At 40.8% G+C, this 26,004-nt stretch overlaps 1 protein-coding gene across 1 annotated transcript in view; it reads left to right on the forward strand.

Moving 5' to 3' along the window:
- LOC136628563 (CD109 antigen-like) overlaps positions 1-26,004 on the forward strand; it is a 101,198-nt gene that overhangs the window by 56,347 nt on the left and 18,847 nt on the right. Inside the window, exons 18-27 of the mRNA XM_066604566.1 lie at positions 2,341-2,431; positions 5,253-5,370; positions 7,065-7,178; positions 8,974-9,192; positions 9,295-9,439; positions 10,835-11,011; positions 13,114-13,195; positions 15,111-15,342; positions 19,203-19,371; positions 22,087-22,277. Of these exons, the coding sequence (XP_066460663.1) occupies positions 2,341-2,431; positions 5,253-5,370; positions 7,065-7,178; positions 8,974-9,192; positions 9,295-9,439; positions 10,835-11,011; positions 13,114-13,195; positions 15,111-15,342; positions 19,203-19,371; positions 22,087-22,277 (1,538 nt within the window). The remainder of the gene's footprint in view (positions 1-2,340; positions 2,432-5,252; positions 5,371-7,064; positions 7,179-8,973; positions 9,193-9,294; positions 9,440-10,834; positions 11,012-13,113; positions 13,196-15,110; positions 15,343-19,202; positions 19,372-22,086; positions 22,278-26,004) is intronic.

Here is a 26,004-nt window from a genome sequence, read left to right on the forward strand (position 1 = left end):
AATCAGAGTATGAACCATTTATTACTATCCTCTGCTTTCTATCCCCGAGTCAGTTGTTTACCCAGATACACACGTTTTCGCCCAGTCCGAGCTGCCTCATTTTATATATCAACCTATTATGCGCCACGGTGTCAAATGCTTTAGAGAAATCCAGATATACGAGATCAATAGACTCTCCCAGGTCCAGCCTAGAACTTACTTTATTGTAGAAGCTGATCAGATTGGTCTGACATGATCGACCCCTCATGAACCCATGGTGATGAGGAGTTATTCCGTTGTTCTCCTTGAGGTATTCTAGGATGGTGTCTCTCAGAAACCCTTTGAATATTTTCCCAATTGAAGTGAGACTTACTGGCCTATAGGTCACCAGGCTCACTTTTAGACCCCTTTTTGTATATTGGAACCATATCTCTAAATATAAGAAATGTATCTATCATGTGTCACTTAGTTCCTTTAGAACCCTTGGGTGTATTATATCTGGGCCTGGCGATTTGTCAATTTTGATCTTTTTAAACCAATTTTGCACTTCCTCCTGCCTTAGGAAGGTAATATTAAGCAGGGGGTTCGTTTTATCCCCCTGCATCTCATGGGACTTTTCTTTTTTCTTTGTGAATATACTTGAGAAAAAAATTAATAGATCCGCCTTCCCCTCACCCCACTTACACACACAGAATATACTTATCTGCCTGTTGTCAGCAGCAGTCTTCTTCCTCACAGCCTGGTTGGGCTGCTAATGACATCACCCCCAGGCATAGTCTCAGTGTTGGGACCTCTCTGTCACGGCGGTCGCACTCTCTGGCTGCCAATCTGGGACCTGCTCCTCTTCTACCCGCTGAATGGATACTCCAGCAGCTGTCCTCCAGCGGCTCTCCTGGTTTTCCTAGTGGTTGGTGGCTCTAATGCCACTCCGAAGCTCACCTGCTGCGGCTCCCTGCTCCACAGATTCCTGCCTGATGTCACTTCCAGTACATCACACGTTTGATCAGGCAGACGTCTGTCCAGACTCTCTTTGAAGACTTCCATTGAAGGAAAACTCACCATCTCCCATGGCAACCTGTTGCACTTATTGATCATCCGCACTGTCTAATATCTAATCTGTGTTTCCTCCCTTTCAATTTCATCCCACTGCTTCTAATCTTTCCTTGTACAAATGAGAATAGGGCTGATCCTTTTGCACTGTGACAGCCCTTCAGATATTTGTACACCACTATTAAGTCTCCTCTCAGCCTTCTTTTCTGCAAGCTAAACATTCCTGATCCTTTAACCGTTCTTTATAGGACAGTATTTGCTGACCACTCACCATCCTGGTGGCTCTTCTCTGAACTTGCTCCAGTTTGTCTGTCTTTTTAAAATCAGGGTGTCCAGAACTAGACACAATATTCTAGATGAGGTCTGACAAGGGAAGAGCAGAAGAAAATAATTACCTCACGTGATCTAGACTCTATGCTTCTCTTAATACATCCCAGAATTGGTTTTGCCTTTTTTGCTGCTGCATCACATTGTTGACTCATGTTTAATCTATGATCTAATAGTATACCTAAGTCTTTTTCACACGTGCTGTTGCTTAGCCCAATTCTGCCCATTCTGTATTTGTTTTCTTGCCCAGATGGGGGACATTGCATTTCTTTTAGTCACCGCCCACTGTTCAAGCTTTTCTAGATCTTTTTGAATCTCTCTTCTCTTGCCTTATTTTTATTTTTCAGCTTGTATACAGATCTTGCTTTGGTTTTCCTAACTCTATTAATGTCTTTTCACCTACAGACACCATGTTGCTAGCAGCTGTAATACCACCCTTGCATGTAGTTTTGCATTTTAATTCCATATTGCCTTCTATCCAAGACTAGGGTATAGTATATGGGGAAACACATCCTTTTAAAAGACTTTCACAACTTCAAACATGTATTAGACAGTCTAAAACAGAGACTCTCCTAAGGAAGGTAGGGGACATTTTTCTCCCTTCTTTCACTACAGTATCACTTACACTTTTTTCAAACCTTGGCTGGCTTTGCTTACTTTCAGGATCAAGACACACAAGCTCATAGGATTTAATTACACATCTGTATTTGCAGTCTATAAATTACTGTACCTCATTTAACATTTTGCAAAAAATACCAAATCTTGATAGAAGCAAACATATGGGGGGGCCACTGACCATACATATGGTCCTGTAAACATTCTCTAAATATGTGTGTGTTGTGTGTGTCTACCAACTTGCTGAGCATGCAACCTGGATCTCTGGTGAAGTAATGAGCTGGATTTGACACCTCCATCAAAGTATCATGCCTTTTTGTCTTTCTATATGTACTTTTACCTAATGGAAATGGCATATAATTTTTTTAGGATCCAACAACAAAGTAGTTGATGAAGTTGCACCTCCACAAGACATGCCCATTTTCCCAGAAAGCTGGATTTGGCTGGAAACGAATATAAGGTAAAGTATGTTAAATCCACTTTAAAGGGGTTGTCCCGCGATAGCAAGTGGGGTTATACACTTCTGTATGGCCATATTAATGCACTTTGTAATGTACATCGTGCATTAATTATGAGCCATACAGAGGTTATTCACTTACCTGTTCCGTTGCTAGCGTCCCCGTCGCCATGGTGCCGTCTAATTTCAGCGTCTAATCGCCCGATTAGACGCGCTTGCGCAGTCCGGTCTTCTCCCTGGTGAATGGGGCCGCTCGTGACGGAGAGCTGGTCCTCGTAGCTCCGCCCCGTCACGTGTGCCAATTCCAGCCAATCAGGAGGCTGGAATCGGCAATGGACCGCACAGAGCCCACGGTGCACCATGGGAGAAGACCCGCGGTGCATCGTGGGTGAAGATCCCGGCGGCCATCTTGGTAAGGTAAGTAAGAAGTCGCCGCAGTGCGGGGATTCGGGTAAGTACTAAACCTTTTTTTTTTTTAACCCATCCCTTGGGTTTGTCTCGCGCCGAACGGGGGGCCTATTGAATAAAAAAAAAAAAAACCCGTTTCGGCGCGGGACAACCCCTTTAATGGATTACAGTCACAAAAAAAGTAAGTTAACCTACTGGGGTTATCTAGATTTCTGCATTGTTAGCTAGGTCACACTTATAGACAAACACAATTTAACTCGAGCAATAACAAACAGTTGTACCGGTCAAGTCTTTTCTTGACTACATGAAGCAAGCATCCTCAATGCGAGAAGAAAAAGAAAGTGAACCCTTGAATTTGATAACCTTTAGATCCCCGTTTAGCAGAAATTACCTCTTCTAATTCCCTCCTCCTTTAGTTCCAAATAAGATTTGAACAACATTGAGGAGGGATTTTGGACTATTCCTTCCTACAAATGTGTTTCAATTTATCCGTCTCTTTGCATGTACACTGTACATCTAGGTCTCTTTGCATGTACACTGCTCTTCTGGTCATGCCACAGCATCTCGTTAGGGTTAGGATGAAAACTTTGACTTGACCATTCCAAAACACAAGTCCTCTTCTTTTTCAACTATTCTTTAGTTGAATGACTTGGTCATCAGTGGCTTCCTTTGTGGGGTCCTTCCATGACATCATTCTTTTTCAGAGGTGGACACATGATTATTCTTCAATCCTTCTAATAGTAGACAGATAAATAGAAGTGTTTACCATTTGTATAGTCTCCTGTAGGCCTTTTTTTGTTACACTTGGGTTCTATTTTACTTCTTTCAGGATTACTCGTTGGGCTCTTGGAGTAATCTTTACAGAATGTTCACTCCTAGGTAGCGCCGACCCCATTGAAAGCAATTGTATAATATCACTGCCTTCTGCCACAGCTGTGACAGAGGATTCCTTCATCCCTACGGTCCCTGCAGGGATGAAGGAAACCCCTGCCACAGCTGTGACAAAAGTCAGCGATATACTCCCTATGTTTTCAATTGGGCTAGTGCTGCTGCCGCTGGCCCCATTGAAAACACTGAGCGATATCGCAGATTTCTTCCCTGTGATGCGAAGCTCTGCTGAAACATTGCAAATTAGTATGAAACCATTGAAAATCATTGGTTTCATAATCATCGCTGTCGCATCGCAGGGAAAAATTTCCCTAGCGGGTAAAAGCCCTAAAACTGAACTTTTTAGCCATCATGGGAAATGCTATGTGTGGTACAAACTTAGCACTTCCCAGCGCCCCAAGAACATCATTCTCATAGTGAAGTACGATGGTGGCAGCATGATGCTGTAGGGAAGCTTTTCATCTGCACTGACTGTAAAATTGGTCAGGATAAAAGAAAAGATGGATGGCAGTAAATACAGGGCAATTCTTAAGGAAAACCTTTTCCAGTCTGCCAATGCTTCACTTTCCAATAGGACAATGACTCTAAACATACTGCTAAAGCTACACTGAAGGGGTCTAAGCTGAAACATTTCATACTCTTAGAATGGCTTACTTAAAACCCAGATCTTGATCCAATTGAGAATATATGTTATAATTTGAAAACTGCTGTACACCCGCAGAACCCATCAAACGGGAAAGAGTTGGAACAGTGATGCCTGTAAAAATCAGCAAAGATCCCATTATTTAGATATGCTAAGCTAATAGGAACATACCACACGAGACTAGCATTTGCAATTGCACCAAAATGTGGCTCCACCACACCAAGTATTAATTTTTATTTATTTTTTGGGTGGGGGGTCAAATACTTATACACATTAAATTTTCATGTTTTTTTTTCTAATTATTTTTTGCATCACAGTACAAATATTTTGCACCACCAAAGTAGTAGGCATGTTATGTTAATCAAATGGTACAAACTCTGCATAAAGTATTTACGTCCCAGATTCTATTGCAACAAATCATGAAAACCAGTGGGGGTCTGGGTGGGGGGATCGGAACAACCCAACAACATTTTATTAGAAATCAATTCAGAAATTCAGGTAAATCCCAAGGTTTACTTGCAACTCTACATCCTATGGCTATTGCACATTGTAATCCTCTTTAGCCATTTCTTCAGTGGTGAATGACTTTCTATCAGGGTTAAACACTGTGGAAAACAAATTACTCCTAGAATGCATCAGATTGTTAGAGCACTTTTAACCCCTTCTAGCTCAAATTTGGATTCAGTGTTTCCTAAAAGGCTTTGTCTTTTTGCTGTTATACAATGGTGCCATCTGCTGGCTAAAGCCAGTGTGTGCGCCAGGGAGGCTGTACAAGCTTCAATCAGAATGTAGGAAGATGTCAGACAGTGGATTGGAAAGGGTTAATGGTGCATTATTGTATATAAACCTTCTTTATGGGGAGTAAAATACAACTATTTTTCACAGCTCATCCTTAACAACCAAATTTCAAGTATCTGTTCCTAACAAAAACACTACTTGGGTGGCGACTGCATTTGTTATTTCTGAGGGACGTGGTCTAGCAGCAACTGATATACCTATTGAGGTGAGATTCTTCCTAAAACTTTTTTTATTTACTAATGCTGCAGTTTGCTTTTGTTGGCCATGTAGTCTTTCCTATAGAGTGACTATAACATGTGAGATAACACTCAAGAAAGGCATCCAGGCCTCTATTGTGCTATTTTAATGAGTTCGCCATCACCACGTCCTCAAGCAGAGAGTTCTATAGTCTTACTGCTCTTACAGTAAATAACCCCCTTCTATGCTGGTATAGATGGTGTAGAAACCTTCTTTACCATAGATGATGCCACCTTGTTAGGCTGGGTTCACACAGGGCAGATTTGCTGCGGTTTTGCCGTGGTTTTTCCATTACGGTTTTGCCGCAGAGGAACTGCTTCTGCGGCAAAACCGCTTCAAAGGGTAATTTTAGCTTGCGGATTTCCTGCGGATTTTCTTGCGAAAAAATCCGCAAGCGTTTTTTTTCCACAGCGCTTTTTTACTTTTTGCAGCGTATTTTGGTTTTGCTGCATCCATAGAGGTCTATGGACAAAAAAGCGCAGTGGAAAAGACAGAAAGAATGGACATGCTGTTTCTTTTAAAACCGCACCGCAGTTGCATTTCCGCACTGCGGCTGTGCGGAAAAAATCCGTCCTGTGAGAACAGCCTTTTTTCCAAAACTCATTTGTGCTGCATTGCACTGCAAACGCAGCGTTTTTTCCGCAGTGCGGATATGCATCGGCAAACCGCGGGAAAACCGCAGCAAATCCGCACTGTGTGAACCCTACCTTACAGTTACAATCCTTGTTATAAATAAATTGTGACAGGGAGCTGTATATTGATACTTGATGTATTTATACATAGTTTTTAGGTCACCTCTCAGCCATCTTTTTTCTAAACTAAATAACCCTAATTTAACCTCTCTGGTAATTGTAGTCCGTCCATTCCATTTATTACTTTAGTTGCCTGCCTTTGTACCCGCTCAAGCTCTGATATGTCCTACTTGAGTACCGGTGCCCAAAACTGTACACAATATTCCATGTGTGGTCTGACCAGCGTCTTGTAAAGAGGAAGAACAGTGTTCTCGTTATTGGCACCTATGATTCTTTTCAGTCTTGTTCTAAGAATAAAAAATACAACATATAATGTCAGCATAAATCTGCTACCATTTCGTTTTTGAATCAGATGAGGCCTATAATTTGTTATTGGCTTAGTTTTTACTTCTGGTCTTGTGAAAGTTTAGGTTATTATGCAGTTCCATGTCAGGAAAATTTGCCGGCTTTTTGAAATATTTGGACTGTTGGATGCTGGTATTTTACTATTCTATGAAATAACAAGTTATGCACCCTCCTTGTACACCAATATTCCAGTGAAAACTAGTATTTTGTGTTAAAGGGTTTTTCCAGGCAGCGCCCACTGTCTTGCTGTGGTACATCGGGGGTGGAGAAGAAGCTCGTGCTTCTACTCCTGTGTAGTGGTCAGCACTTGTAATTGCAGGCACAGCTCTCATTGAAATCAATGGGAGCTGTACCTGCAATTACAAGTTCTGGCCACTACACAGGAGTCGGAGTAGCAGCTTCTGCTCCGACCTTGGTGTATCCTGGGACTGATAATGGGTGCTATCTGGAAAACCTCTTTAAGCTGGATCTGAGGAGGTGGTACATCTCACTCAACTTCAACAAATGCACTGGATTTAAAGTCTTGTTTTCTAATTGCTGTTTGACGGGAATCATTTATTTCTAGATATCTGTACTTAAGCCTTTGATGACTAAACTGCACATACCATCTTCATTAATAAGAGGCGAACAATGTGTTCTAGAAGTAATTTTATTTAACTCTCTAAAAGAAACTTTGCAGGTATGTTTATTCTAATTTAGTTCTTGTTCAATTTAACAGCTTGTTTATTGCACTTCAAAACGTACAATCAGAGAATTCAGGTCATGGATTAAAAAAACACATCCACTTTCTTCTAGAAACAGCACCACAGTTCTCTATGGGGTTTTGTAGTATTGAAGCTCTGTCCAATTCAAGTGAATGAAAATCTGAACTGCGACCAAGAGTGGGACTATTTCTAAAAGAAAGCAGCCATACAATTCCCTTTAGCACTAACAGTGTATTAGTTCTATAATGTATATGGGAGGGTAGCCTAGATATCTGGTTCAGGGTTTCACCGGTGATCTGAGGCTGTCTCGGTAGCACAAAGGCTCACATAGGGCCCAGGAGCCGACAGGTATGCTTTCAGTAACAAACTTTAATGAAATTTAAAAAGAAAACTGATACACTGCTTACTTTCTGGGGTAACTCACGACTGTGTACTTATTGGCAATTAGAGAGTATTCGTGTTAGTGGTATTTCATTAAAAGTCTAGTACGCATGTATCAGGTTTCAATAAATCCTTACTCGATAACTGGGGTTTCAATCTAAGTTGTCTTTTCCCGTGTAATGAGTTTCTCAAAAGTCCTTATAAGTTCGCCAGTAATGTAATCTCTAACATCTCTGCATCACTGTTGTTGGGCAGAAGAGAGGAGGGGAACAAGGAGGTAGAAGTCTAACCAATGCTTGTATTCCACTCAGCCCTTATCCAAAAGAAATATGTATCCCTCTGAGTAGCTCATGCCTGTAGGGCTAATTCAGTGCACCACAGTTTCTCTCACACCAGCGAGTATCCCTGTTCCTCAATTCACAGCATGGCTGCACAGACTCCTGGGAGTATCCACAGCCCCCCACACTGCAGCATAGCTGCACAGACACAGAGGAGTATCCCCAGCTCTTCAATCCCTCCCCTCTTTAAAGTCACAGTAATTTAAGTAAGTTGTCTTTTTCTGTGTAATGAGTTTCTCAAAAGTCCTTATATGTTCGCCAGTAATGTAATCTCTAACATCTCTGCATCACTATTGTTGGGCAGAAGAGAGGAGGGGAACAAGGAGGTAGAAGTCTAACCAATGCTTGTATTCCACTCAGCCCTTATCCAAAAGAAATATCTATCCCTCTGAGGAGCTCATGCCTATAGGGCTAATTCAGCGCACCACAGTTTCTCTCACACCAGCGAGTATCCTTGTTCCTCACTCCACAGCATGGCTGCACAGACTCCTGGGAGTATCCCCAGCCCCCCCACACTGCAGCACAGCTGCACAGACACAGAGGAGTATCCCCAGCTCTTCATTTCCTCTCCTTTTTAAAGTCACAGTCATTTACAAATCACTGAAATGGCAGAACGTCAAATGAACAAGAAAGCCGCCAGCAACAACCACATCCCCCTTACATCTAGATATTTAATTCCTGTTTACCACTAAAATAAGAAAGATAGTTTAATATGAAGAATATCTCAAAGCAGGCTAGAAGGTTTCTGTGTTTTACTGTAACATTAAGGTTTCTATCTGCGTATGGGCTGGAAGTTGCAATCAAGCCTCTATGCTTTAACTAGGAAATCATATTTAGATGAGGGAAAGTGTAGGCTGATGGTTTGCTCCAGGTAAAGGACGGCCTAAGTATGAATAGATATGTCAGTAATTGCTCAATGTATATATTTATTATACTGGCACAATAGCATTAAGGCCATGGTCTAGGTAAAATGTAAGGTATCATTTGGTCTTGGATATTAAGGTATATCATGACTCATGGACTTTTTTTTAAACTCATACAATGTCTGCAGGTTGTGGTAACTTTGGAATCCAGCAATTCATTTAATATCATTGTACCTAATAACAATATGAGTACCACACCGGGCCAATATAATGTGACACTTCAAAGTGAAGCTGGAACAACTATTCTTTTTCCAATAAAACCCCCAAAACTGGGTAATGCTACGGTCCGAGTGACAGTGACGTCAAAAGCAGCAACTGAAGTTTTAAGCAAAACAATGGTAGTGAAGGTAAAATATGTTTCATCCATATCTTGGTGCTGCGTATATTTGATTGTTTTATAGAATATCATTAAAGCAAATATGGCAACCATCTGTTTATATACTCTGCAGGCCGAAGGAGTAAAATACTTCTATTCACAATCTGTCCTCTTTGACCTTACTGGAAATGGGATTCAAAATGTATCAAAGAACTTCTCATTAACATTTCCGAGTGATATTATACCAGACACTATAGAAGGGTTTGTCACAGTTGTTGGTAAGAAGAATTTTTCGACACTAAGTATTCTTTTCAATATCAGATAATGTTTTAGGAATTTATAGAATGATTTGTTATCTAGTGGACTATGGACCGCGTGTCTCTGTAGCAGGTTTGCTGACACGATCACATGACACACTCTCCATAGTTTTGTAGGCTTACAATTAAAAGAGTAGTGGTGATCCGAAAAGTGATGGAGAAATTAATGGTAAGAATCTGCAAAAAAAATTAAAATGTAATTGTGTTTTTAGAACGTTTAAGAATTTTCTTATATACCCTATTTATCTTACTATTGCAACTTTTCTGACTTACTATAGTCTTCTTAAAGCGACCCTCAGGTTCTGGAGAATCAAAGATTACTGCACCACTTCTCTACCAGGTGCACACTGTGTATAGTATGCATGGGTAGTCAAAGACACTACAGGCTGATCTGACTGGTTAGTGTTTCTCACATAATCAGCACTGGCCAATCAAAGCAGTGTGTAGTGTTTTAGACTAAGCATGTATACTGTTCACAGTGTGCATCAGCTAGTCAGAGAAACGGTGCAGCCAACTTTGTTTCTCCAGGATTGGAGGGTCACTTAAAAGATCCTGATAATAGTTTTTAAAATGCGTCCTTTAACTTAAAGTGACTGTCTAGGCTGGGACAAACAAGGATGGCCAAATTGCTTCCTTGACTACCTGATGCAAATCGTGCATTAATTAAGCATCATCAGTCTAACACACTACTTCTGCTTTGAATGAGCTGTTCTGCCCATGTGAGAAGCACTAATTAGTCAGGTCAGTATGCAGTATCTTAGAATACCGATGTATACAAATGCTCAGTGTACATCAGGTAGTCCGAGAAGTGGTGCAGCCATCTTTGATGGTCCAGGACTCGAGGGTCACTTTAAATCTAAAAAATTCCTTCCATGAATTATTATTGCATGACTTTTTTTTAGAATGATCATATGTTAGGAATATTAAATGGTTGTTTCCACCATAGAAAATGATGGCATATCACTAAGATGCAGCCTCTTCCTTCAAGCTCAATATATGCCATTACCTTCTGTGATGAAATAACCCCTTCATTTAGAATTAATATGCTAGACCCTTATGCTTTTTACTTTAAAAGCCACCTATAGATCAATTCTTGAACTCATGAATTACAAGTATTATCTGCAAAAGAATCTATAGTTAGAGGGGTTGTAGCAAAATATAAAGTTATCTTCTATCCCACAGGATCTCGGGTTTCGTGGGAGTCCCTGTGTTCGGACCCTCACCAATCCTAAAGTTATCCTCGATCCTGTGGGTAGGAATAACTTTATATTTTGGTACAACCTATTTAATACGAATAGTGTCATGTACTTGGATATGGCGTCCATTGTTGCTAAATCCAATGCTATTTTTTAACAGGAGATCTTCTCGCACCTTCAATAAATGGTCTTGAATCACTTATCATGATGCCATATGGATGTGGAGAGCAAAACATGATCAACTTTGCACCAAACATTTTTATTCTTAAGTATTTGATAGCAACTAAGCAGATTAAATCAGATATTAGAGAAAGAGCCATAGACTACATGGAGCAAGGTAAGTTAATGCAATACAAGTAATCATACTAAGGCCCAATGCCCATGGATGGAAATTCCGCAGCAAGAATCCACATGGAATTTCTGCTGTTGCACGCTGCCATGGGATTGCATGCATGCACGGAATCCCATGCAGACAGCTGCGATTTTGATTGCGGAAAATCCACACGGTAACAAAATCGTGGCATGTCCTATCACCGCTGACTCGTTGGCTCTACTCTGTGCATGTGCAGCTGTGCGCCAGCCAGCACATTGCAAAGCAGAGAGCAGAAGGTGGACGGGTAAGCAGGAGGTCACTGCAGGGGCACCGGAGAATCTCGGATTCGGAATCCAACCTTGCCGTGTGCATGGGGCCTAAGAGCGTATTTTTAGTTTTATGCCTGAAAAAGCTGCCATCGTATATCCCAAACAAAGTTCAGAGCTCAAGGATCCTGATGAAGGTCAAAACAGTGTTAGCAAACAGTTTTGTTTTTGTTATATGAAATAGCTATACAAAGTTAGGGCTCAGTCACATGGGCGCATCGGCACCCGTACACCGGCCCCGATGCGCCCGTGTGACTGAGCCGTTACTGCAGAAAGAAGACGGCCGTACCTGAAGACGGACGTCTTTCTGCAGCGCTGATGAAAGAACTCATGACTGGAAATGAAGCCGGTCACATGTTCTTTCCTCTGGCGCTGCAGAGAGACGTCCGTCTTCGGGTACGTTTGTCTACTGGCTGCAGTCACACGGGCGCCGATGCGCCCGTGTGACTGAGCCCTTATTCAGTAAAAAAAAGCATAATACACAGTGGAGATTCTTTTCAATGTATATCTCGAAAGTAGACTCTAAAAGCACATTCACATGGCTATATGCGTAAAATGCTGCGTAGATTTTGTAGCGTTTTACTAGCCTGTGGAACCAGCGGTCAGCCCGCTATCATTGTGTATGGCAAAGAGTGCACTGTGCATGACATCTTATCTCAAGCACGCTGGCAATACCTCGCTCTGTCTCATAACAGCATTGTGTCTGAAAAATATGGGAAATCGCATCGGAAAATTTAGGACATCCCTGACCGAAAACGGCAATTGCTTTTATATGGCATGTGAAAAGATTGGTCTTGTCCTATCTTTTCCTGAGATACGCTAGAAGCTCCTATTAACTTTTATGGATGCAGAAAAAAAAGGGAGGGGGAGGGAGTTTAGCTGCATCCAATCCTCAGTAAAGAAGACAGCTGGCTCTATTTAGGCATTAATAGTAGAGATGAGCGAGCACCGAAATGCTCGGGTCCGCGTTATTCAAGTCGAGCTTTTTGTAAAATTCGAGAGCTCTAATCGAGTAACGAACCCCATTGACTACAATGGGAGACTCGAGCATTTTTGTATGTGGGATGCCGGGTGCCGAGCTTTTTTTTTTTTCTCCCCTAGGTTCGTCTCTCTCTCTCTCTCTCTCTCTCTCTCTCTCCCCCCTGCCTGCCAGACAAAAAAATTTGCCAATGACGCATGCTGCGTCGCAGCAGGGAGGGGCCAAAACAGGCACGTCACAGCGGGGAGAAGCCAAAAACTGGGGCGGGGTCGAATACCGCTTGATGCTCGTTTGAGTAACGAGCACCATCAAGTATGCTAATACTCGAATGAGCATCAAGTCGGCAGAGTATCGCTCAACTCTAATTAATGAGTCATTAAGAGGGTTTCTGCCGACCGAAGGACTTCCTTGATCGCGGCTATTCTTCTTTTCGACTGTGATCCGGCGAGTGTAAAAACGCATACGGTTATGTGAAAGAGGCCTTAGGCTTCAGTTCGTTCTTGGCTCATTCTTGATTATTAATTAACCACACTTGGTATTGTGACTCAGTTCTGTTCAAGTGATTGAACAGTTTTTCTTATAATATTGGGGTTAGAACATAGTTATATGGGTTGTTTTCTGTCCAATCATTCAGGTAACCTTTACTAAAGCGATCCCAGAATCCTGAACATAGGAGGATTCTCTTTACTATGTACTTAACCTCAACTTGGAGAATTAGCCCAGTCGCTAAATGACTAATCATCTACTATACATTTGTATTACAGTATCATAAAATGTAATAATATATTATATTACTAAAATTGTGTATATTTCATGTACAGGCTATCAAAGGGAGATGATTTATAAGCGAAAGGATGGTTCTTTTAGTGCATTTGGAGACTCCGATTATTCTGGCAGTACCTGGTGAGCATAAGATTTTATTTCACTATACACGGGACTAAGTTTTTGATGAATTTCAGTTATCAATAATGAAGAAAAAAGGCACACTTTTATAAGAAATGTTATCAGGTAGGAACAATTCTGCTCTAGAAGCTTAAACTGGATTAAACTCTTGGGACTTGTGTGTTATAAAAGGGTTAATTCCATTGTAGACATTTATGGCATATCCATGGTATATACTAGAAATATCTCATAGGTGCAGGTCCCACATCCATTAATTTTCTGCCTAAATGCAGAGGCTGGTGTCCCCCTCACCAGATGGGAGAGGGGTCATGGTCCCCTGTTCTAGAAATAGCTGTGAGTTTCAGAGAAGAATATGCCACAAATGTCTATAAGAGGAATAACCCACTAACTAAAAAATCTGCTTAGCTTTCTTTTCGCCACTCCCTCCGTTTCAAGAAAATATCATTCTACCAAAGCAGTTCATCACGAGTCAATACATTTATTCTTTAAATGTTACTGATTTTGTTGCATTCTCATCCAACTTTTGAACTTAAATTAACAAAGAATAAAAGGGCTCCAGAGTGCACAGAGGGTTAATAACTAGTGTTACTTGTCTTGGTCAGTGAGGCGATAAAATTGTCCTGATTTTTGCAAGATTGATTCGGGTAAGTCCAAACCAACCTTCGGTGAAAATCTCAGGAAAATCGAATTTCCCATAATGTCTGCTGCAGAGGTCAGCGTGCAGCCAATTAGCAGTCAGGATATCTTGCTGATGTCATCAAATGTGTCCTCCATCTTGCATAAGGGCAGCAGTTTCACAGGATGGCTGCATTACATGACCTAGCCATATATAACACAGGCACATTGTAATCAGTGGCCAGTTTACAGTTGAGCACAGGACAGAAAAACAGACCACATTTATATGCCTATATGACATGTGGTCTGTTGTTAGGGACAGATATTCTACAAAGGGTATATTGCTGCTGGTGTGCTGGGGGCCTCTGAAGTTCCTCTGCTCCAGATCTCTCAGATAGTCCGTGATTATTCAGATCTCTGTTCAGAGTATCAAAGATGGTTATAAGTTTTTATTCCCAGATCCTTCTGTGACGTTGGGATTAGAAGTTGCCTTGTGCTATAATAACCCTCATATCTTCTATGTTCTGTCCTTGGCTACCAAAATGCTCAGGCACAGGTAACTCGGTCTGTCTTTAATTGTGTGAGACCTCATCCCTCACTTTACAGCTATCTGTAGTGACTGGAGTTGAGCTGCAATGTCAGGCATAGCGATTGGACCAGAGATGGTGCTGCAACTGGACAAAAAAGCAGACTTTTTAACTTATCTCAGATAACCCTTAGGGATTCTTCATACCGGCGACCGCGATATCGCCGCAAGAAAATCGCAGCTTTGTTCAGGTGATCTTTGAGCGGCAGCTATGCTTTTTTTTGTGAAAAATCATGCATCGCATTGCTGCCGCCTACGATTTTATGAATAGGAGTTACTAATGTTGAAAACGCATTGCACGAAAATCGCAAATTCGTGCATTGCGATGCAATAACAAGGAGGTTCCATAGGGAAATGTGAGCTAGAAAAAAATGCAAAACGCAGAAAAATAGGACATGCCGTGATTTTCTTTTCTTGCAACATCGCATGAGTGAAAACATTGCAAATGTGAAAGAAATCATTGAACATCATTGGTTTCGTACTCACTCTCGCATCACGTGAAAATCATGCAATTTTCTCGCCAGTGTGAAGGAGCCCTAAGTAAAGTAGATGTGTTTCATACATTGAGCAGTCAATAGGTTGCAGTGTTACATTGCTACATTGTCCTTGTAGTGAGCATTACATAAAATTATATTGTTGGAACTTTGGAGCATTTTAACATTTTTTTTGTCTCTCATTTTCATGATAAAACTAAAATCTTTGTATTTTTTGCAGGCTTACAGCATTTGTATTTAGATGCTTTCTACAAGCTCGCCCCTTCATTTACATCAGTGTAGACGTCCTAAATCAAGCAGTAGAATGGTTGATCCAGCATCAAGATATAGACACTGGCATATTTTCTGAGCCTGGACGAGTCATTCACAGAGAACTGCAAGGTGGACTGAATGGTCCGGTCACCCTCACAGCTTACATAGTGACTTCAATGCTGGAGGATGAATTCTACAGAGTAAGTACAGTTGGGATGGTGATCTGTAGAACAAAGAGGCAATTATTAAAATTCAGTTCTCTTTTGTCTTTTTTTTCCGAAACCGTGCCACTCCTGTCCAAGTTCTGTATCAGAATTGCAATGCAATCCCTTAATTCCAAACACTGAAGAGGCCCCACATTATCATCACTGATTAGATGTGTTTTGTACAAGCACTACTCGGGTGGCATTTTTTACACAGACATCTTTCTCATACTTTTTTTTTTCAGGCCTTTTTTTTTTTTTAACTAGAAAAGCCTATGAAAAAGCACCAGAAAAAAACACTGTTCCTAGAGTGTGCTGTGTTTTTGAAAATATGCTATGGATCCATAAAACACACCAAAAGTTGGGAGAAACTTTAGCAGCCACACAATGAGTTTTAAGTTTTATTTTTGCGCACTGACTCACAGCTAATATCCGGTTGTGGTGTTTCCTGAAAAAAATGCAAGAGAAAGACCCCAGAAAAATTGCTGTTTTGCCAAACATGCTATGTCTGATGGTAAGGATTCTTTCTAGAGATGAGCGAACGTACTTGTTTAGGGCAATTTCGCAATCGAGCATCGCTTTTTTCGAGTAACTGACTCGAAAAGATTCGGGGACGCTGGGGGTGAGCGGGGGGTTGCAGAGGGGAATGGGGGGGGGGGGGGGGGGGGAGAGAGAGCTCCCCTCTGTTCCCCACTGCTACCCCCCGCTCCACCACGCTGCCCCCCGGCGCCCCCTGAAGATTTTCGCCCGAGTAGTCAGTTACTCGAAAAAAGCGATGCTTGATTGCGAAATCGCCCTAAACAAGTACGTTCGCTCATCTCTAATTCTTTCAGAATACAGTTTTATGACATGTCAGGTTGACAAATCAGACAGCAAGAATACGATCCTATTGCTATCAGAGGACAACTAAATTATTTTTGAATAACATGTTTTATTGACAAGGCCTAGCAGTTTATTTTGGGGAAAAAAATAATTTAAAGGTGTACTCACGCTCAGTGTTTATTTGGAAAATTGTCAATGCTTTTTTTTTTTACACATTTTTTTTTTAGACAAAGCCAAAATTGGATCCTGCAGGTAGGAGTAGTATATAAGTTGTTCCTTTGTATTTCCCATTCCTTTAAAATTCTCGTCTGCCTTTGGCTTAAAAATTGCACAAAAACTGTTCTGTAGATATCACTTAGGCCTCATTCAGACAACTTGTTTTTTTGCGCATGAATAGCCGCGCAAAAAGATCGCTTCTCTTAGAGCGGTTCCCTATTGAAGAGTTCACATGTCCGTTTTGCAGACTCGCAAAATACTCGCATCTGCAAAAGATAGGGCATGTGGATGCACCCATACACGCGATTTTTCTACACGTGTTGTGTAATTTTTTTCTGCATGGCTATTCATGTGCAAAAAAAATGCTTATCTGAATGAGGCCTTATAGTGAAAGGTAATACCTCTATATTGATAACACAGGATCTACCATTCACAATACTTGACGATCACAGGTCACATCCTCCCTGCACATGAGAATGTTGTACAAAACAGAAAGTGGCATACTATTATTAGATTCAGTGGCTAGAATGAAAATCAGAAGAAATCAAGATTTTGTAATGTAAATATACATAGTGACATAGAAAGTTTTAAAAAATCACAAAAAAATTAAAAACTTGATGTAAACAACAGTTAATTTTCTGATGACACATCTCCTTTAAAGGGCTTGTCTGGTCTGTAGAAAAATAATAAGCTGTACTTACCGCTCCACTGCCACTGGGATCCAGTGCTGCAGCCCCACTGTGGTCCCGGCATTTGTTGTAACAGTTGCCATCATCGGAAGTCAGGTGACTGCTGCAAATCAAAGGCTGCAGCGTCACCGCTTGTACTCCTGGCATTAGTGATCATATCCTGAGCGCCATGATGTAGGTGTTCCAGAACGTGATGCTGCAACCTCTGATTGGTTGTAAAGGTCACCTGACTTCTGGTGATGATAACAAATGCTGGTGCCACAGCAGGACTGCAGCACTGGATCCCAGCTGTGGCAGAGGGGTAAGTACAGCTCTGTTTATCCTTGTACTACAGACAGCCCTATTAACCCTTTCCAATCCACTGTCTGACGTCTAAAGACATTCTGATTGAAGGCTGTACAGCTCTGATGTCGGAAGACATCCGGCAGGGTATTCTTACTGTATATTACTGGCTGCTCTGTTGTCGGGGGGCCTCTCCAGCATGTCCCATACCGCAGTACAGGCTCTAGCCAGCAGATGGTGCCGTTGTATAATGGCAGAAAGAGAAAAAACAGACAATCCCTTGATTGTGTATTAGGGAAATACTTTTATGGTTCAAAAGTATTTTATTACCCGCAGTGGAAAGTACAGTACAGCAACAATACAGTTTACATATCAGTCAGGGACGGGTCACTGTCACGTCTCCCGAGAATTTGGTTTCTTCCTAACATTCCGTGCGGAATTTTAAGAAACAAATAATACAAGTATAACATGACAATTCAAAATATAACAGTCATATTCCCTAAGTCTTAAACACTGGACAACTCTTTTTTGAGGGGGGAATTAAAAGTATTTAAGATAGAATCGAGTCAATAATGTTATATCTTAATTTTGAAATGTATGGAAGGCCTTAGTGGCCAGAAAGATTGGTAAGGGGGGGGGGAGAAAATGGAGGGGGTTGGGGGGGCGGGTAAGAGGGGAAAGGGAGAAGATTGCCAAGTAGGGGGGAAGAAGGGTGGGGTAGGGTAGGATATTATAGACTAGAAAAGCATAGGATAGGTCCATCTTGTCCATGGTCCGAAGTTCTGAAATCGCCCCGTTATTTGTTTCTTTTATGCCAACGCATCTCGTTATTTTAGTTTTCCTATTGAGACTATCTCTACTGACTAGAGTGCAGCAGAGCCATCCTGCAACCAGTCTTCTAGTCTGGGTGAAGCCCGGTACTGTAGCCAGACTGCCCAGGTGTTATAAAATTTAGAGTGCCTCATCTCATCTTTAGCGCACAACTCCTCCATCTGTTTCAGGTTATCCATGGCTTCCAGCCACATCAGGCGTGTTGGGGGGGACATACAGATTTCCATTTTCTGGGGATTATTTGTCTCGTTGCCATTAGAAAGAAGCGTAACAGGGAGTTTTTGATGTTTGACAGTGGTCCCGGTATTATTGATAATAAGGCCATCTCAGGAGAAAAGTCAACCGAGCTCTTGCAGATGGCCCTGTATAGGTCCTCCACTTCTCGCCACAGTGGTTGTATCTGTGAGCAAGACCACCAGAGGTGGATAAAGGTTCCCTGTTCGTTGAGACACTTCCAGCAGAGATCCGGATACTGGGGGTAGATTCTGGCTAGTCGCGCCGGGGTCTTGTACCATCTGGTCAGGATCTTGTAATTAAGCTCCGAGAAATGCTTTTATAGCACTTCCCTGATATATACTGCCAAACCAAAATGCTAATTTTGCAATAGCATGTGAATGTTTTATGACAGCTACTCTCTGCTCGCCATTGACAGCCAATGTTAATGATGTCTGTATCTATTTGGCAATAGAAGGGAGAACATTTTATGGGAATTTTATTTTCCAACTCTTACTCCCCCTTTGGCTAAATTAAAGGGAGCTGTGTAACTAATAGGAATATATCAGAGAATAGCTATGAATACACTTGATATTTGGAGCATTGATTCCTTGATATACAGTATCTAACCTGAACCACATACGCCATGTACTTCACAGATATACGGTTTATATCACATGACACAACAATGATACATGTGTACTGTCCTGAATAGAAATCATGGTATTGTATTGTATACTTAGGGCATTAGTTGCTTGTATATAGTTATAGGAGAAATTCAATTAAAGATTCTGTTTGTTTCAGGAGCGTTATGAATCCAGAGTCCAGAAAGCTGTGGAGTATCTTGAAAGCCAATTTGAAGGGATAACTAATAATTACACTCTGTCAGTTGTGGTCTATGCTCTATCACTGGCCAACAGCTGCAAAGCAAGGGCTGCTCTGAATGAGCTCAATTCAAGAGCAAGCATTACAGGTACAGAAATGTAAATACAAAGTAATTATGCATCTCTTAACTTTTTTTTGCCAAAATAAGCAAAATGGAGTACCTGTCGCGGTGCATTTTTTTTTGCAAAAGTAGAATATGTGAATAACTTTCTAACAGATCTTGTTAAGAAAAAGTGCCTTCTCCCATTTGTCATTTTCTAGCAGCCTGCATTTCCCTTCACCTTGACTCTAATATTTACATACCTCTTTAGTAGCTATAAAGTTTGTGTTAATTGATATAGTTAGTGAAGATAGAATGGAAGAGAGGAAGGGGATGCTGCTGGCATAACTATAGAGGATGCAGGGGTCCCATAAAGCCTCTCTTTTCCATATAGGGGCCCAGTATTATGACTAAAGCATTATAGTTGCGGGCCCCGTTCCAGATTTTGCATTGGGGCCCAGAAGCTTCAAGTTACGCTTCTGCTGCTGTAGTCATCCTAACAAATCCTATGTAGGACTATATAAGAATCTTCCGTCTTAAGTGTGGACTTATAATGGTGGGTGGTAAGTGACACAGGTACCAGGAGATGAAGCGGACACTGAAGTTACAAAATAGCAAAAGGAAAATGGTTATGCCAGTTTTAGGAAACAGATGGAGATTTATGCAACCTCCATAGATCCGTTTCACAAACCTGACCCTCGCTATCTAGAAGTAGTAACAGCTATAATAAAATATGTTAAGTAGTATAACAATTATTCATTTTCATGTCAATAATGCATTCCAGTAAGAGAATAAATGGTACTTCACCAGGAAGTACTCGTGATTGTGCCTTGTCGCACATAGTCCTCAGATTGAGTAAACCAGCTCTGCAATGGGAGGATTCCAAAGTTCTCATAATAGTTCTTTGATGAAATGTCCTGTGCTTCCAGCTAGATCCTGTTAACCAACTCAGTCTTATGTTTCAGCTGGACACTATTTCCTGATGTCAAAGCACAACATCAAAGGTGTGGAACCACCACACCACAGCAAGCTTACGAAGCCTCAGAGAGCATCACTTTATATCCCATCCCTGCCACTGAGGTCAAGAAATACACCCCCAAAAAGCATGGGAGGAATAGGGAAACCCGGTTTTATTGCCCCATGTGTCCATCCCACCCGGTCCTCTGTAATTACCCCTGTTTTCAAACATATCACACAGTTTACATTATTACTTTTATCTAAGATTTAGGGAATGCCAAAAAGGAAGGTGGGGATTATTTTTAGGGAGTCAATTTTTTTCTGCACAAGTGAGAATTGAAATGAATTCATTAAAGGGTCTAGTTTTCAAAATGAGGTCATTTGTGGGGGTTCTTTGTTACTGTGGTCGCTCAAGGCCTCGACAAGTGTGCTATGGAGCTTAAAACTCCTTCAAGCTAAATGACTGTTCTGAAAGCAACTAGCCGCTCCTTTCGGTTTGGGCCCTATTGTGCTTAGAGACTAGAGATGAGCAAGCACGCTCGGTAAGGTCAGTTACTTGAGCGAACATCGCTCTTCTCGAGTAACTGCCTTCTTGTCCGAGCGTGCTCGGGGGGAGGGGCAGGAGGCGGTGGGGGAGAGCGGGGGGGGGGGGGCGGGCGAGAGTGATCTCTCTACCCCCCCCCGCTACTCCCCGCTGCCTGCCACTCACACACGCTGCCCCCCCTCGCTCGGACAAGAAGGCAGTTACTCGAGAAGAGCGATGCTCGCTCAAGTAACTGACCTTACCGAGCGTGCTCACTCACCTCTATTAGAGACATAAGATTAGGGCCATAATTGGTATGTTTATGAACACAGGAGAAACAGAGGTATCCATTTTGGGGTGTAAATCCTCATTTTCATGTGCACTATAGAAAAAAAAATGTTGCATTTAAAATTACATATTTGCAAAATATGAAATTTTATTTTTTCTGCTTTAAATTGCATTAATTCCTAAAAAACACTGTGGGATAAAAATACTCCTGACACTCTTCAACCCCTCAGTAAATACATTAAGGGGTATAGTTTTTAAAATTGGGTCATTTGTGGGGGTATCTATCATTCTGACACCTATGAGCCTTTGCAATCATGGCTTGGTGCAGGAAAACAAAGTGTTCCTCAAAATTCTAATAACTAATGTTAAATCTGTACGTCTCCTAAATGGTTAAAAAAAAGTTTTTCAAATGTGCGTCCAGAATATAGTAAAAAGATGGAAATATGTATCTTATCAAAAATGTGTACAGTATGTTTACACATAGTTGAGATATTTCATTTAAAATTGTGAAAAAAGGACAACTTTTAAAAAATTTCCCAAATTTTGGCACTTTTAATAAATATACAGAAATTCTATCAATCTGTTTTTACCACCAAATAAAGTACAATATATGGTGAAAAAACAATGTCAGAATCACTTGGATCTGCAAAACCTTTACGGGGTTATTCTATGTTAAAGTGACACGTGTCAGATTTCCAAAATTTGGCCTGTTCATTAAGGCGCAAACAGGCTTGGTCACTAAGGGGTTATCATTAGAGATGAGCGAGCACGCTCGGATAAAGCAGTTACTCGAGCGAGCATTGCTCTTCTCAAGTAACTGCTTTCTGGCCCGAGCGTGCTCGGCAGAGGTGCAGCGGGGGTGAGCGGCGGGTGATAGAGGGGGGGAAGATAGTTCTACTCTACAAATCATGAAGTATTATCTTTAGGGAAAGAATTGTATCTTGCTCTACATTTCGTATTTTATATATATTTTATCTTCCCCTTTCTGTATTTAGACAATGGAAAGTACTGGTCTGCACCATCAGACACGACAAACAGTGACCTTCAGCCAATGACAACTGATATAGAGACAGCAGCGTACGCCCTACTTTCCTTCTATCAGCAGCGTAGACTCACTAATGGTATTCTTGTCATGAAATGGCTGAGTCAGCTAAGGAATCATCTTGGAGGTTATGTATCAACTCAGGTAAAGAATACATTTTTTTCTCCAGTTTGTTTTAAAAATTTCCAATTTACTTTTTCTACTATAAACATGTGTATTAGAAACAGCAGAACAGACATTCCCTGTGATAGCCTCCATACATAAAAATATTAACCTCTTAAGGTCATGGCCTATTTTGGGCTTAAGGACGCAACAATTTTTGTCGGATTTTCATCTCCATTTTTTCAAAAGCCATAACTTTCTTACTTTTCCGTCGACGCGGCCGTATAAGGGCTTGTTTTTTGCGTGGCGAACTGTAGTTTTTGATGGTGCCATTTTTGGGTACATTGACTATATTGTAAAACTTTTATTATTTTTTTTTTATGATAACGGAGAGAAATCGCATCAATTCTGCCATAGATTTTTTTTTTTTTTGCAGCGTTAATCATGCAGCATAAATAACGCAATACATTTTTTCTGCAGGCCAGTTCGGTTACAAAGATACCAAAATTCTTAGATTTTTTTTAGGTTTTTTCTCTTTTCTGCAATAAAAACCCTTTTTTTTGGAAATTATTATTTTTTTCTAAATCGCAGCATTCAAAGTCCTGTAACTTTTTAATTTTTTAATGCACGGAGCTCTGTGAGGGCTTATTTTTTGCGAGACGAGCTGCAGTTTTTATTGGTGCCATTTTGGGGAGTGTACGGCTTTTTTGATCACTTTTATTGCATTATTTGGGAGGCAAAATGCTAAAAATTAGCATTTTGCTTCTTTTTTTTTTGCAAGTTTTTTTTTTACGCTTTTTACCATGCAGAATAAAAAGCATATTCAACTTATTGTACACGTCGTTGTGGACGCGTTGATAACAAATATGTGCCATTTTAATTTTTTTGACCTTTTTTATGCTAATATGAGGAAAAGCATAAAAATACTTTTTTTTTACATTTTTCTTTTTTTTACATTTTTATAATTTTTTTTTACACCATCTATGTCCCTCTGGGGGACTTAAAGCACAGCACTGATGATCGCTGTGATAAGGCATGGCAGGAGTTCTGTCCTGCCATGCCTTATCGTTTATACAGCGATCATAGGATCTGGCAACACAGGATGCCGGTACCTGGCATCCTGTTGCCATGGCAACAGGCCAGGTCTCTGCGACTATATCGCAAGAGCCCGGCGACTTCACAGAGGGAGCGCACTCCTTCTGTGAGCCCTTCCCATGCCAAGAATTACATAGTTCGCGGCAGGGAAGGGGTTAACAGCAGGGGGCACATCTCCGATGCACCCCCGCTGTTGCAGCGAGACGTCGGCTGTGTCTGTCATGATCTCGCGCTATCCCTATGACGTAAGGGTACGTCATTTTGCAGGAAGTACCCCTCTCCAATGACATACCCTTACGTCATGGGGAGGGAAGAGGTTAATATTGCTATTAAGCAGTTTATTTTGGACCGTGACGACCAAGCGATTTTTTTTATTTAATTTTATTTTTCCATTGACAAAACTCTTAGAGGACTTGTTTTTTGTGAGACAATATGTTTCTTAAAACCACTATTTTGGGGTATATACTTATATTTTCCTAATTCCGAGGGAATGTAATAAAAAGAGCAATTGTATTTTAAATTTTGCATTGTTCATTGCTTGGCGTAAATTTCATGATAAACTTATTTTTTGGGTTTATATGATTATGATGCCAAATTTATATAGCTTTTATTTGTAACTTTTTCAAAAAACACTTTCAAAAATAATTTGACTTTGTCACATTCTAGCACCCATAAAAAATATAGTGTTAACCATGTGGCATACTAACATGATAAATTTATTCTATGCATTGATACGATTACATTCATAGTAAATTTATTTAGTTTTTTTAAAGTATTGATACTTTTCCATAATGCTTTTTTTTTAAATAATTTGTTTCTTGTATTGCTACATTCAATGACCCTTAACCCCTTATTGGTGTCTGTTTGCGCCTTAATGACCAACAAATTTTTCAGTTTTTTTCATCATTTCAGGAGCCAGAACTTTAAATTTTTTTCTGCCGACCTAGCCTTTTGAGGGCTTGTTTTTTTTTTGCAAGACAAATTGTTTTTTTTTAATTTTATTTTTTTAGGAGAATTCTGGAAAAACAAAGAAATTCTGTTATTTATTTTTAAGATTTCATTTTTAGGGCGCCCACCCACTGGCGTTTGCGATTTTCGTGCGTGAAAAACGCCGCGTTTTCGCAGCGTTTTTCGCGGCGTTTTTTGCCGCGTTTTCGCGGCGTTTTCGCGGCTTTTCCATTAATTTCCATTGACTTTCATGGGTGCATTAGGAGAAAAATAAGGACACATATGCAACTGACAGTTCCTATGTTAAAAAACGCAATGCAACGCAACGCAAAACGCCAGTGGACAGGAGTACATTCAATTCTATTTGCTCTGCAGGAAAAACGCAAAACGCAAAGAAAAAAAAATCGCCAGTGGGTGGGCGCCCTTACAGCTTTCAGTGTGCAAAATAAATAATGTGATCACATTATTCTCTGGATCAGAAACATTCAGGCGATATTGAGTTTATACAGTGTTTTATGGTTTGCTATTTTTGTACACAAAAACACTTTTTAAAAAAAGATTTGCTTTTATGTCGACACTTTCTAAGAGCTATAGCATTTTTATTTTTCCATCGACTGAGCTCTATAAGGGCTTGTTTTTTGTAGTATGAACTCTAGTCTTAATTTATCCAATTTTAGGGAATATCTAACATTTTGATTGTTTTTTTCGTATTTTTTTCTAGAGGCAGGATAAACAAAATCTGATATTCTGCATGTTTTCTATTTTTATGGTGTTCACCATGCAATTATAGCAATAATAATATGTTACATTAATTCTGCAGGCCAGTACGATCACACCAGTACCAAATAGATGTAGTTATTTGTTATGTGCAACTTTTTTTAAAAAATGTATTTTTTTTAATTGCTGCATCCCAGTCTTCTAATTCAGCTGTCATATAAAGACAGCGCATCGGAATAAAACCTCTTAAATGTCTGCCATCAAAAGGTTTATGAGTGGTTGTTAAGCAGTTAACATCTTACGTTTTCTGTCAAGGGCTATTTTTCTGCTGGTAAAGCTGTTATCTTCATCGATACCATTTCATTTGCATGCCCTGCTATGAGAGGCAACATATGTGGCTGTAGGATGTCCTTCACATATCACTGAGCTGCCATTGTACCTCGTACCACTATTAGGGGTGATTGACTGTCATATGTGATAGCCCCCTTAAACCATCTCACCAGCAATGGGGAAGGTGTTGCTTCACAGCAAAGGCAGGGTTAAGGCGTTCAACCCTAGGTCTCCAGACACAAACATGGCCATCATCAGGGCCCAAACTAAACATTTAATTTGTTGCTGAAGACAACCCTGTTCCACTCCGAAGCAGTCTATCGTTCATGGCATCACTGTAAAAGGAAGTGGTAGTGAGAAGGTTTCAAAGGCAATACATATAAAGGGCACTGTGAGACCAAATATTCTTCAGTCAGGTGCCTGGAAATGGGTCTGACAGAGATAGTGGCCTGTAATGATGATGCCACCTGTCTCTGTATGTCGAACAACGAAACAGTGGGAGCTGCTCATGCTTGTTTGACAAACAGACAATCCTCTCTACTGGTGGCCTATGGAGGACATCCTGAGCATGGTCATTTTGTGTATGTACACTCATGCATTCCCTGGACCCTACACCTCCTAACAGTCTGGTCAGAACGGCCCAGGTTGTGGGAAATTCATCGATTCGACCATCCAGCTT

The sequence above is a fragment of the Eleutherodactylus coqui genome, chromosome 1, assembly GCF_035609145.1.
Source record: "Eleutherodactylus coqui strain aEleCoq1 chromosome 1, aEleCoq1.hap1, whole genome shotgun sequence".
In the NCBI taxonomy this organism is placed as follows: Eukaryota; Metazoa; Chordata; class Amphibia; order Anura; family Eleutherodactylidae; genus Eleutherodactylus; species Eleutherodactylus coqui.